Source organism: Ailuropoda melanoleuca, chromosome 5, assembly GCF_002007445.2.
Source record: "Ailuropoda melanoleuca isolate Jingjing chromosome 5, ASM200744v2, whole genome shotgun sequence".
Lineage (NCBI taxonomy): Eukaryota > Metazoa > Chordata > Mammalia > Carnivora > Ursidae > Ailuropoda > Ailuropoda melanoleuca.
The window spans coordinates 128516488-128530339 of NC_048222.1; the positions used below are offsets into that span (position 1 = coordinate 128516488).

General features: G+C 39.2%; 2 protein-coding genes across 10 annotated transcripts in view; one reads left to right on the forward strand and one right to left on the reverse strand.

The window, feature by feature from the left end:
- SPATA5 (spermatogenesis associated 5) overlaps nucleotides 1-10170 on the reverse strand; it is a 341316-nt gene extending 331146 nt beyond the window's left edge. The window contains exons 1-3 of the mRNA XM_034661740.1: nucleotides 9606-10170; nucleotides 4654-4775; nucleotides 3441-3598 (exon numbers count right to left, since the gene is read on the reverse strand). Of these exons, the coding sequence (XP_034517631.1) occupies nucleotides 3441-3598; nucleotides 4654-4775; nucleotides 9606-9768 (443 nt within the window). The 5' untranslated portion in view covers nucleotides 9769-10170. The remainder of the gene's footprint in view (nucleotides 1-3440; nucleotides 3599-4653; nucleotides 4776-9605) is intronic.
- A 108-nt stretch (nucleotides 10171-10278) lies between these two features.
- NUDT6 (nudix hydrolase 6) overlaps nucleotides 10279-13852 on the forward strand; it is a 44841-nt gene continuing 41267 nt past the window's right edge. For 8 of the 9 annotated variants that reach the window (XR_004625849.1, XR_004625850.1, XR_004625851.1 and 5 more), the window contains exons 1-2: nucleotides 10279-10577; nucleotides 13596-13799. Coding sequence is in view for 5 of the 9 variants with exons in the window: in XM_034661652.1 (XP_034517543.1) it covers nucleotides 10340-10577; nucleotides 13596-13799 (442 nt within the window). In the remaining 4 variants the exon portion in view is untranslated. The remainder of the gene's footprint in view (nucleotides 10578-13595; nucleotides 13800-13852) is intronic. The other variant, XM_034661657.1, reaches the window with a different exon arrangement.

The following is a 13852-nucleotide window of genomic DNA, read 5'->3' on the forward strand; positions in this document are numbered from 1 at the left end:
GACATTGAATCACAATGAAATGTATTTTTTATTGCGTGTCATAGCCAAAACCATTTGAAAAACACTGGCCTAAATTAATCATTCTCTTTCTGAAATTGCCTAGCTTGGAGAAAGGCTTTTATTAATAGCTTACTTGATTCCCCTTCTATAATTTATAAATTATCTTTCAGGAAAATTCAGTACTTTATAGGATATTACCTGAAAAGGTAGAAATAAGAAAAAAGGAGAGTAATGGTATAATGGAATTTAATTCTGGAGAAAGGACAGACCTTTCTCCAGAAAGGGAAAAATAAGAACCCCTTCTTCTACTAATGACTGTCTTCCTAGAAGTTTGCTTGCATACAGGAAGTAGGGACATCTAAAAATCCTTATGCTTGTAAAGAAACATGTTCTTGGAGAGTTCTCAGAATACATGCATTTTGCCTTCTTCCCCACATGTAAGTAGCCCATATCAGCAGAGGAGGCCTACAGTTGTGAGCTCTGCCACAGATCAGTGGAGAAGCAATAGTTCAGTTCAGGAAGAGGTATATTAGCAGATCCATCTGGTCCAAATCTAAGCCCTGTTCTCCAAATACTTGGAGCAATAAACAAAACCAATATAGTCAACTTCATTATTTGCAGATTAAACTACTTACTAAAATTTATTTGTAACCCTAAAATCAATACCAGCAGAGCTTTCCTCATCATTCATAGACATGCACAGAACAGGCAGAAACATTTGAGTCACTAAGCACTTTCCTAGCTGAGGCTGAAAAAGTACTCTTGTTCAGTTCTTTCACAGATAACAAGAGATTGGAGAGTGGAGACAGTAGGAGGCAGTGCAGTGCACAGAAAAAGTCCCAGCTCTTGCGCCAGCTAGAGATTTGAGTCCTAACTCTGATATGTGTTAGAGGCGGCCTCGGACAAGTCACATAACACTTCTGAACAACGGCTTCTCTTTTATAAAATGAAGACGATAAAATCTATCAGAATGAGTTAAGATTATAATGTATATAAGATATACGTATTTTTGTATATTAAATATGCACTAAATATATTATTAGTGTATATTATATATAATATACATTAAAGATATGTTTAACTATAAACGTATATATAAACACACATACCCCTAGAAGCAATGGTTCAGTACTTGCTAATGTAGTGTTCACAGCAACTTTATAGAACATACTTACTGCTACTAATGAAAACTGTATATTTGTATACAGGAGAGAGAGAAAAATAGAAGGAAATTTCAAATCAAATGTATATACAGACTACGTAGGAAATTGATCTCCTTAAATGCTTAAATTCACTTCTGCTTAGAGAACTCTGAAACCAGTTATACTTACTTAAATCATTCTTATTTATTAAACTCTGACTAGAAGATACTTACAAATATGTATGAGTAAAAATACTCAATTGACTTTTGCTTTTAAAAAAAGAATGGGTGCAGATAAAATCACTTCCACTAGAAGGAGCCCTAACCTTACTAATAAAACTTTTCAGAGGCAACTGAAAGATTTAATCAGCAGAATACAATTACTGATTTTTCTCATTGGAAATTAAGTTTCTTATCTCAGCTCTGCTGCTGCATTTAAAACACAAGATTTTTTTTTTTTAGTAAAATTTTAAAAACCAAGCTTCCATTTAAAACATACAGTTCCTCTAATAGTAGACAATTGTTATCACCTAAGACTGCTGCGCCCTCAAGAGGTCACACTAGTTAGATCAACAAAAAATCCAGTCAACTGATGACTGCAACCTGCAGCACTGTCTCAAAACAGTCTAAAGATCAATACTGTTTAATCTAAGTAGAACTACTACCTAACCCATAAAATAATGAGTAAGTTACTTCCCACGGAGCCCATTCCCTCATCTTTAAGAAAGGGACAATATGGGCACCTTGCAGAAGGACTAAATGAGAGAAGAGGGAAAAAATGTGTGTGCATGTGTGTGCTAGTACACGGCTGGTGCACAACACACGTTGAGTTCTCTCTTCCCCTTCCTTTTTATTGCTAGTTGAAATGTTGTTAATTAATCTGATAAAAGTTTCCTGGTTTATAAAAAAAGAAAAATAGGATAAAGCTCGAGCTTGGAATCTACAAAAGTAGCAAAAGAAAACATAATAAAATCAAGCTAATGAGGGGAGCCTGGGTGGCTCCGTTGGTTAAGGGGCTGCCTTCGGCTCAGGTCATGAGCCCAAGGTCCTGGGATGGAGCCCTGAGTCAGGCTCCCTGCTCAGTGTGAAGTCTGCTTCTCCCTCTGTCTTTGCCCCGCCCTCCTGCTTGTGCGCATGCACGAGCACTCTCTTTCTCTCAAATAAATAAATAAAATTTTTAAAAAAATAAATAAAATCAAGCTAATGATTGTTAAATGTTTTGTGATTCTTGCATATAAACACATCCCCAAAACTGTTAGTAAGGATAATATTAAAGTACCAAAGGATGCTTTTTGTGAACAAATTTTGATGAGACTTGCATATGCAAACTGAGTTACAATCCTATTAGATACAGAGTATCCAAGAGGATGAGTGATAAATGTTAACTGTATTGATAAGGTGATTCAATTAGTCTTTGGTAAGGGACTATTTAAAAATCTGATAGAAATAACTGTTGTACTAGATTGAATAATCAACAAGTTAAAATATATAATCGGGTACTTTGCTTGAAGTCGTTTGTTTTTTTTAAAGAGTAAATTCGAGAGAGAGAAAGAGAGTGTGAGCGCACACGAGTCAGGGAAGGAGCAGAGGAGGAGAATCTTCAAGCGGACTCCCCACTGAGCGGCAGAGCCCGTGGGAATGTGGAGGGCTCAATCTCATGACCCATGAGATCACAACATGAGCTGAAACCAAGAGTCGGACACTTAACCGACTAAGCCACTCAGGCACCCCTGGAACAGTCTTGATTAAAACTTGTTTCTTGCTTATTCACAGTACTCTAATCCCTCCTTTACAACAGCCCTGACTACACTGTAAAACAAGACGAAAACTACTGTTAAATATACATCAATACTAATTCCTCTCACCTAAAATATCAGGGCATACTCACTCTAACCACAGGACATTAGTGAGTCTCTAGTCCATACATTAGGTGTACTCATCTAGCTTGTGCTGTCTAATATCGTAGACCACTAGCCACTCACTGTGTGTGACTATCATGCAGTTAAATATGACCAGTCCAAACTGAGATGTGCTACAAGTATAACATACACACTGGATTTTCAAGACTTAGTTTGAAACGTATTTTATTAATAGATTTTATAGTTATTAGAAGTTAAAATTTTATAACTATTTAAATAATACATAATATTTAAACAATGATTAAATTAAATATTAAATGAAATATTTCACCAATTTCATTTTCCTTCTTAAATTCCATAAGTGGTTCACATTTGTGACTCTTGTTCTATTTCTACTGGGCAGCACTGATCCAGATTGTCACCAAAGAAAAAAGCCAAACCTGAGTGCCAGGTCCATTTCCTCAGCCTGTAGCACAGCACCCAACAGAGGCTGGACTTCGATGGCATCACCAACCCTCACGCCCACATTGTTCTGTGCCATTTCACTCAGGCCAACCTTGCCTCCAGGAAATCCTGCCACAGGCCAGGCCGTATAGACCTGCCCAGAACACAGGAAATAAAAATATGAGAAAATATTCACAGAGTATCATTAATTTATAAAGCAGGAAATTAAGCACAGCCAAGCATATGGATATGCAAAACACAATCCTTACCACCAAGGAGTTACAATTTGACAAGTTACAAAAAACTTTTAAGATAAATATTGTACCTTCTTGTGAAGATTAGGAATGAACCCATAGTGACAATGATTTGAAGATTTAAAAGGTAATTTAGGAAAAGAGACAAAGGCATTAACATTTAATAATGAAAAGAAAATAGGAAAAAAATACTAAAGACAAGCTAACTGTAAGGTTATAGCCTGGAGCATAAACTACATCCAGGAAATAGTGAAGCACCTGGTGCAAGAGCTTCATGAGAACCTGGATTTCATCAGACTTAAATGTTAAGGGAGAGAAGCAAAGACTTCCAGCTCCAAATAGTGGGCTGAGCTCATGCATTTATAGTCTTCCACAAGACACAGCAAAGGACTTTTTTTCTTTTTAAGAACAATGAAAAGAATGAGAGGTGTACCATCAGCACATAACAGATTTCAAATCATTTTCAGAGGACCCCACAAGATGAGAGAACACTGGCCAGTGAAGAAGCAGAAGAAATGGCAGAGGTAGAGGCCAGCAGCAAGGAAGAACCAGGAAAGGTTCTGGGCTTCTAGCCTCAAGTACGATAAATAGCAGCAAGAACAAACAGCTGAAAACAGGGAGGGCAATCAAATATTTGTATACAAAAGACAGGACTTTCTTACTCCCAAACAGTGTTGCTGTGAAAAAAAAATGTAACTAACAGGGGAATAGGGCTGATACTGTGGGTGTCACTACCTCCGGAGGAAAGGCCTCTCTCTACATTATGACATTTAGGGGCTACTATTCCCAGGAGAGTCACAGACATTGAAGGAAGGAAAAGTTTATATAGATGTGAGGCTCTTTTAAAATACAGTTTTTCAATTACTACTGCTTTGTTGAAAATTAAAATTAAAAAATCTCAAATCTTTCTAATTAGTTTAGAAAAAAAAAATGAAAAATCAAAAAGACTCTTTACCTCTTGTTTTCCATCCAAACTGGTAAGCAACACTGGTCGACCTATACATATATTTGCAGATTTCATTGTGTTGAGTCCAAGTTGAACAAGGGAATTCTGGAATGTTTTAGGAACTTTGTCATCTACCAAAAAAGGAAAGAAAATTATTTTCATACTATTTTATAGCTGAAGTTAATGCCTGCTTTCTTTTGAAGTAAATAAAAATCCTCTATCCACATAACCACATGAATGCACTTACCATACACTAGAGAAACCACAGTTCCAATCCTCCTTTTTTTTTAACAGAAAGACTTAAAACCAAGCCTTTTTGAGGGTCCACTGACTGACGAATGCTAACTAAAAAAAGATGTCTTATGGGGTAGGTATTAGTTTTCATCTTTTAAGACAAATAATCTCTAATTTCTTTAAAAACAAACATACCTGCAATAGGCTTTTTCGTACTTGCACAGTAATCTTTTGTACTACAGATTCTAGTTGAGATGACTACTGGTATTCAAAGACTTGAGCTGGGGAACTGGCATTTAGCTCTGGAGGGTTAAACTACATTTCTATTTCTGATCCACATGATACCAGATATTTTCCTTTTCTAATCCCAAGAATACATGGGTAAGATAATAGCACAGGTCTTATTCCTTAGGTAAGCACACACTGACTAAAATGACCATCGTTTTCAACTTTTGGCCAAGGAAGGGACCAGAATTCAGTCCAGCTGCAAACACCTCTGAAAACGATGTCCTAACATGCCCACCCTACCCCTCCACCTCCTTAAGCTCCACATTTGGTCCTCCCTCTGATTCTTCCAGCACCCTAGACTGCCAGATACTAGTATTTATCATCATAATGTACACTTGTTTTATAGTCTGACTTTCTCCTAAACCATATGCTGCTTTGGGGCACAAACTGGCTCAAATTCATCTTTGTATATCCAATGCCTAGGAGTGCATCAAATATAGAAGTTGCAATATCCACGCAATCAATGAACATAGTAGATGACTAGACAGCATTCTTCTTTTCAGCACAAAATCGATGAAACACTTACGAAATTTTAGCCTGTCATAAACTTTGTTAAAAAATTTATTATTAGACACATATACCATAATCATAGTTCTCTAATATTAGTGTTTCTTAATAATAAAAAACAGATACTTTATAATTTAAAAGGAATAAAGTCAATGAAACCAAAACCATGTCTGATTTAATTATTTTTGCCACTACAAAATAACTACCCAATACATGTATTTTCCTTCTGTCATCAGCTGAACAAATATAGAAAAACAAAGACTCTCATGCAGCTAAGATTAATACTGAACATTTATAAAATAAGCATATTTTATAATATGAGGCTGAAAAGAAATTTAACTTTGCTATGAACTTTTTTCTTTTTTAAAGATTTTATTTATTTCTGTGACAGAGACAGAGATAGAGACAGCCAGCGAGAGAGGGAACACAAGCAGGGGGAGTGGGAGAGGAAGAAGCAGGCTCATAGCGGAGGAGCCTGATGTGGGGCTCGATCCCAGAATGCCGGGATCACGCCCTGAGCCGAAGGCAGACGCCTAACCACTGTGCCACCCCAGGCGCCCCAAACTTTGCTATGAACATTATGTCTCTTACATAGTTTATTCATCAATACCGGCAAAGTATCCCTTTGGTGACCTCATAAGGTTCAGTTTCTGCCACTTCTTTCTTCCTAAACCTCAATGAATTACCCTTCCCTCATGATAAGTACCTCACAGGTGTATTCAGTCCTTGGCAAGATTCTAGGTTTTCTTCTTCACTTCCTTCCATCCTATCTTGCACATTCACCATGCACCAGGATTTGACAAATCTCAGGTCCTCTAAATACCTCCACTTCCTCCCTATGAATCACATGCTCGAATTCTCATCCACTAGCCTTATTTCCTAATACATCTCCACGCGTTCTCTTACAGCATTCAAATCTACTCAAGCTGTCCTCCACACAATTCCTTTCACCAGTCCTCATTCCTCCAATATTGTACTTTAAAAATACATCTCAATGTCCACTTTCCCCATAAATTAACTACACATTTATTGAGCACTTCATGTGCCAGATTAGTAAAGGTAATTTCAAACAACCACCCACTCTTCATTTGTTCATCCAGCATACATTTATTATGTGCCTACTACACGGCAGATAATATGTTAGGCACCAGGGATCCAAAGTGAACTGAAGCGGACAGTCCTTGGCCTCACACAGCTTATAATCTAATAGGATGAGAGAGTTATTAAACAGTCGCTGAATAACTGTGTAATTGCAAACTAAGATTAATACAATGAAAGAATGACTAAGAGTGCTGAGAGAGCCTATTATGTGGAATCTAATTTGGAAGAAACAGAGAATGCTTCTCCAAGGAAGTAATGTTTAAATTCAGATCCAAAGGAAGAGTAGGAATTAACTAAACAAAAAGGAAAAAAGGATAATTCTTGGCAAAGAGAACAGCTTGTACAGAGAAGTACTAGACAGAAGGCAGCACTGTGCATCTAAGGAAAAGAGTACGGGCAAAATGGCAGGAGACAAGAAGGGGCCACGTAAGGAAGATCAAGACCTCCCAGGGCAGTAGGCTATACCAACCAGCAGCTCATTCTCTCTCTCTCTCATAAGTAAATAAATTAAAAAGTAAATAAATAAAATATTAAAAAAAGAAAGACAAATCCAAGAAAAAATGTACAACACAATGCTATACAAAGTGTGGTCAACAAACTATTTGTTACTGGTTCATGATGGGGTAAGTACAGCAAATAAGGGTTTAGAAGCTTTTATTACAATTGGACAGAGTAATCCTACATCTGTTGAATCTAATTAAAATTTCTATTTTTAAACTTATTTTTCTAGTTATTTCTTTTTATTGTATTTTTCAACAGTGCTGAGCTGTGACATATTTTAAAAACTTTCCCTACAGAGTTTGAGTAGTATTGATCTAGAAGACACCTGAACCAAGACTCAGAAATAGTATAAATTACAAATATAAATTCTAAAATGATGAGAGTATACATGGAAAACTCTGGACACTGCATGAACTTGCCAAAGAAAGATTTATACAGAGAAAAAGAGGGTTTTAAGACTAAGAATTGAGGAACTTAAACATTTGGCAGCCAAATAGAAAATGAGCCTGCAAAGGAATCTGAAAATCTACCTACCAACAAAAGGATGGAGAAAAACTAAGATAGTTTAATGGCACATAGCCAAAAATTAAAGTTTTTTTTTTTTTTAAGATTTTATTTCTTTATTGGAGCAGAGAGAGGTGGGGGGGGGGGGGGGGGGGGGGAGAGAGAGAGAGATNAAGAAGCAGACTTCCCGCTAAGCAGGGAGCCCAATGAGGGGCTTGATTCCAGGACCCTGGGGTCATGATCTGAGCCAAAGGCAGACACTTAACTGACTAAGCCACCCAGGCACCCCCCAAAATTAAAGCGTTTTAAGAAAAAGGAAATGATAGACACTGCCAAAAATTGCTGAGAGGTCAAGTAAGGGAAGTAAAGAAAAACTGTCCATTATATTTATCAACATGGAGATGATCAGTGACCATGACAGGGACAGTTTCCATAGAATGATGGGACAGATGTCAAAACTTAAATAGGCTAAGGAGTAGGTGAGAGATGAGGAGACAGAGACTACTCCATTTACGAAACTTGGCAAAGAGGTACACCCGGCTGGCTCTGTCAGCAGAGCAGGCGACTCTTGATCTCTGGGTTTTGAGCTCAAGTCCAAGTTGGAAGATTACTTAAAAATATTTTTTTTTAAGAGTTTATTTATTTATTTGACAGGCAGCGAGAGAGGGAACACAAGCTGGGGGAGTGGGAGAGGGAGAAGCAGGCTTCCCGCTGAGCAGGGAGCCCTGATGCAGGGCTGGATCCCAGAAGGCCAGGATGGTGACCCAAGCAGAAGGCAGACACTCAATGACTGAGCCACCCAGGCACCCCTAAAAATAAAATATTAAAAAAAAAAAAAAGAAAGAAATTTGGCAATGAAAGGATGGAAGGAGAGAGGGTGGTGGTAAAAAGAAAATGTGGAACTTTTATTTTAAGATGTAAGAGAAATCAGCAGGTTTAAGTTTCAATGGGAAGAATCCAGTTGAAAAAGGGATTAAATATGCAGGACAGAACAAGTTATCCTCTGATCCCTAAATGAAACTGAAAACACTGTGTCAACTCTAAGATTGTCATTAGGGTGTGCATTAGACATAAAATTCTTGCCACCAGTTTAGCTGGTGCTCCATTTTTTTCCAAAGCTATAACACAGCTTCAACACATAAAAGCTTTACCAACTAACTTTTCAGATAAATCCGTTCTCCTAACTCAAGGGAGCTCTGATCTAGGATAAGGGCTTTAAAGTCAAGTCACTTAGTACCTGTGGAACCTGGAGCCAATCACATTAACTATTTTCCTCTGTAAAAAAGGCTTAATAATACAGTACCCATCTTTCAGGACTTCTATGAAGGTTAAATGAGATATGTATACCAACCTACTGATAACAATACTATGTAATTGGTAGCTGTTATTAAATACCAGAACCTGTGTAGAAGAAAAAACCCTAAAGCCTTTCACTCTTAGAAACACAGCGACATCTCTTAAGAAGGATGTATCCACATGTTTACCGAGTGTTTAGTCTTCTGGTATATAGATCCTATGTTCGCTAAGTTTAAGCAATTTTGCAGTTAAATATGTCGTTAATCTTAAACGAGGCAAAGTTGTTTCAAGTGCAACTAACAAATTCAAAACAATTTACAAAAGTGATGGCGTGACTTATCCACGGATAAACTGTTTCTGCCTAACTTCTCCATTGCAGGCACGGCTTCGGGTGTACAAACTTGTGTGCCACTCTCACACCTGTGCCTCGCCCAATTTTCAAAAGCCTCTGCACCTGAAGGGCGGCATCACTAAGTCTACTCTTCTCAGGTTGAGGGGCCTCAGGTCTCCCACCCACCAGAACTCTTTACCGTTTTCTAAGAAGTGGGTCACCACCAGAATCCCGGCCGCTGCCGCCGTGCCAGGCCCAACAGAAGGAGCCGAGAGCCCCGAAGGAGAGGAAGCAGAAGAGGGCGAGGTTAAACCATTCTCTGCGCTTCGGTTCAGCCGTTTCCTGTTCTTTTTGGAAGACATGATCAGAAAGCAGCCTGTAAAAGGTTACCGCAAAGCCGGCTCAACGTGCTCGTTTCTCTGGAAGAAAAACTTCCGGGGCAGAAGTCAGCGAGACTCCGCCCTGCGCCGTAATCCCCCAAGTGGAACGCAGTGGAAAGGGAGAATGGAGCACTTGCAGAACCCGCCATCTTTGAAGAAGTTGAAGAGGTTCTGACGGATTGCGTGGACACAACCGTCATTTAGATTGTAAATTCCTGAAAGACAGGATTTTTGGGGATTTCTGCCCGCCATTCCCATATCATCCCTGAATAAACGTCTGTTGACTTCAACTAGAAAAAGAAAGTGGTGGGAAAATTTCTCTCCAGCTTTTCTGGAACCGGGCAAATTCCTGAGAGGAGCTGGTGGACAGGACTTCGCGGTTACTTCGGTATAGGGCTAAAAACGAAAGAAAAAAGAAAAAAGTAATAACGTTAGCGCAACTTTGAGACGGGTGGGTGGCACTCTTCTAAAATTTACGGTAGGGACCTCAGCTCTGGAACTCAAAGGAAGGTTGATTTAGGGGCCGAGCTCCTGGTGGGACTCAGACGTGTCAATGCCGCCGCTACCGAGTGGGCGTTTTTGGCGCGCAGTGCTCTTGCAGTCCTACAGCGCAAGGCTCTTGGCAGGGCACCGCGAAGCTTCGAACGGTCGGGGTTGCAGGTTGTACCCCCATGCCGGAGCAGAGGAGCTGCGGGGAGAGCTGGACAGATTCGGGGGCGTCTCGGTACGGCTGGCGCAACGCGGCGCACTGGACCACCTGGACGCCGCCTCATTCCAGAGGGGCTTGCAGGGCAAGTGTGCCTGGTCCGAGGGGTTCCCCGGCTCCTGAGCCTTTCTGATGAAGTAACCGGGCCCGCATGCACCTGACACGCTCTCCGCCAATCAAGTACCGAGCCCTAGCGAGAGAAGGCAGCCCTGACCCACCAATTTCCCCCTTTTCGTTCTTGTGCCCTTTGTTGGGAGGTTTCTGAAGCAGTTGGGTGAAATGGTAACTATCCCGGACTTTGAGATCGGCAGCCCTCGTTTCTGATAAACTTTCTAGTGTGTGACCTTCGGCAAGTTCTGTAAACTACCATTTCCCTTTCCGTAAATCCGGTTAGTAACGCAGAGGATTGCTGAGGGTTAAGTTGAGTAATGCATATGATGTGCTTAGCATGGTCTCTGCCATTCACGCTCAGTAGTGTGAATATTATTTCATTATTATTTACTACCGTTTACCGGGCCTTAGTTCTGCGGGGCACTTTGCCCGAGACAAAACTATACAAGTAGTGGACAATGAGTGGACCAGAGAGGTTCTAAGGGGTCACTCTCGTACACAAATTGGGTCAGGCTGATGCATCAAGAACTAGAGTTTGCTTCTACTTACAGAGCAACAAGTCTTTTATGATGAACCAGGGAGGGTAGTGGGCGGTTACAGTCTTTACTAAGAAAACTCTCCACTCTCCTTGAAGTAAGTCTAAAGATAGGAAAGAAAGCTTGGCTGGAGGAGCCTTCGCTTTAAGAGAAGCCCGTGATTTGGTTGGGAGTTTTTCAGACTGCCCCCGATGGTTCTTCCATTCCAATTGAAGGCCTAGCACGGAAATTCAGCCATGGTAAGATCCTCTCACTCTGAAAGGAAACTTCGGATAATCTTTATCCTTTTGAGCAATATGGCAAGTGAACATCTATGTAAATATAATTGAGCTAGTTATTTCATACATTAATCATTCTCCTTTCCAAACTACTTATCTCTTCACCGCATTTTCTCCCCTACTTATGAATAATTGCTGACTCAGCAGTAGGAGAATCAAATCAATGTTCATCCTCTAATATATCCACTTATGTGTGGAAAGATACAGGTATTTATCGCACACACTTATCAGTGGCCAGGTGGTTAAAGCACTTCTTAGTCAAAAAGGCAAAGCATGAGGGTTGGGTTTAGAGTCACGCATCCCTGTTTCAAGCCCCAGGCTCTGACAGGTGCTTAGCCAGGCATTAAGCAAACCACCGCTAAAAATGTTTGCCTCTTCGGTTGCTTAATGTCAACCTTAATTACTGGATGCCTGTGGTGATCAAAGATAAATTAGAGGAAGCTATAATATGTGTAGTGCTATATACTTTATAGTTTTTTAATAAAACAGTCTATTGCATTTATGAGTTCCTATTGCTAGACACTTTTAAGAACTTTACAAATATTCATTTAATCCTCATAACTGAGGTAGATACCGTTACCTTTATTTTAAAGATGATGGTACTGAGGCACAGAGAGATTAAGTAACTTGCATTGACTCTGGAATCTGTTCTTAATGCATTATGCTGCCTCTAAGCTAGAGCAAAGTTTGTTATGAAGTCACACTAGCTTTTTCACTTGATTAGAATGATTAGGGAGGATATGGGAACTTTCTGGCATGATAGAAATGTTTTGTAATCTATTGGAGTGTGTTACGCAGGTGTATGCATATGTCAGAACGCATTAAATGTACACTTAAGATTTATGCACTTCACTTTATGTAATTTTACATCAATTTTAAAAAGATTTAAATCAGGGAAAGAGGTGGGTGAGAAGGATCTGACTCCATAGCCCCAAATCAAGAAGCTTTTATGAAAGGCTCCCATGTGTTTGTCACTGTCTTAGACTCACTGCCTTTTAAAGAGGTAGAGAACACGGTCCTTCACAGGGAGTCACTGCACAGCTGGAGAAGAGGAGGAAAAGAAATTGAACCATTAAATAATCAAGCCTCCCCACCACCACAAAGGCACGCAATTTGCAAGATTATTGTGAAGATTAAGCGAGGTGATGGATGGAGAAAGTAATCTGAGAAGTTTTTCTAAGACTATTCTTCACCCATAAGTAAGAGGCAATAATACTTGCCTTTCAGGTTGTTTAGAACTTAATGAGATAATATATGTAGAGTGTCTGGAACTTAGTAGGGACCAAATGTTAGCATCTTTACTTCTGGCTCAATCTTAAGTAATAAAATAAGAGAACTTACAGAAGCCAAAAACAGAAAAATCTACATTCATCTTGGTATTTAATAAAAAAAAAATTAGAAATAATCTAAATATCCAGGAGTGGGGGGCTGGTTAAGTAGCTTTTGGCATACCTGAGGAAAATTATGCAGTCATTAAACACTTATGTTCATTACAAAATTTTGTTAACCTAGCAAAATGTTTATTATTAGTAAAAGATACGCTTAAATTATATCTGGTGTGATGTCAATTCCAAAATTATATTCATGGAAAAATGTCAAAATTTAAATTTTTATCTCTGCATGCTAGTAAGATGAAGTTTTGATTTCTTCATTATATTTTCAGCTTTTTTTCTAGGACTGGTATACATTATTTAAAAACAAAGTTAGAATTTTAACCACATTGAAATTTATAAGCCAGAAAAATTATGACAGAACTCTTGAAGTGTGAGAAGCCCATAATAGTCATTTATAAAGATTAAGGCTATTAAAAGGAACAGCATTGAAATGGTATTCTATTTTGTTTAAATCAAGTTTTTTTTGTTCATTCTACAAATATTGAGCACCTCTTTAAAAGGCAGTGGGTCTAATACAGTGATAAACACATGTGCCAAGCATTGTGTCAGGTGGTATGAATATACTGACTTACTAATTACAATAAAACATGGTAGTTCCCATGCTGCTGAAGTGAACAGAGAATTTTGGGATTTCCCCCTCCCTCACCCCTCCCTGGCTAACTACTAAGTGAGGTGGATGTTTTAGGATGGCTTTTTGGAAGAGGTAACACCTGAGATGAGTTTATTTCTTCTATTCCTTTCACTGGAAAATGTTTACAGGTTTTTATCCTCATCTTCATTTTAGCTGCAGTACAGCAGTGGAGATCAGAAGGTAGGATAGCGGTGTGGCTGCACATTCCCATCCTCCAAAGCCGATTTATTGCCCCTGCTGCTTCCCTGGGTTTCTGCTTTCACCATGCAGAATCGGATTCATCCACGCTGACACTGTGGCTGGGAGAGGGACCCAGCAGATTACCAGGATATGCTACACATCAAGTAGGAGTTGCAGGTCAGTTTCAAACTAACAATGAAATTAACCTTTTAAAGGTTCACCCAGTTTTT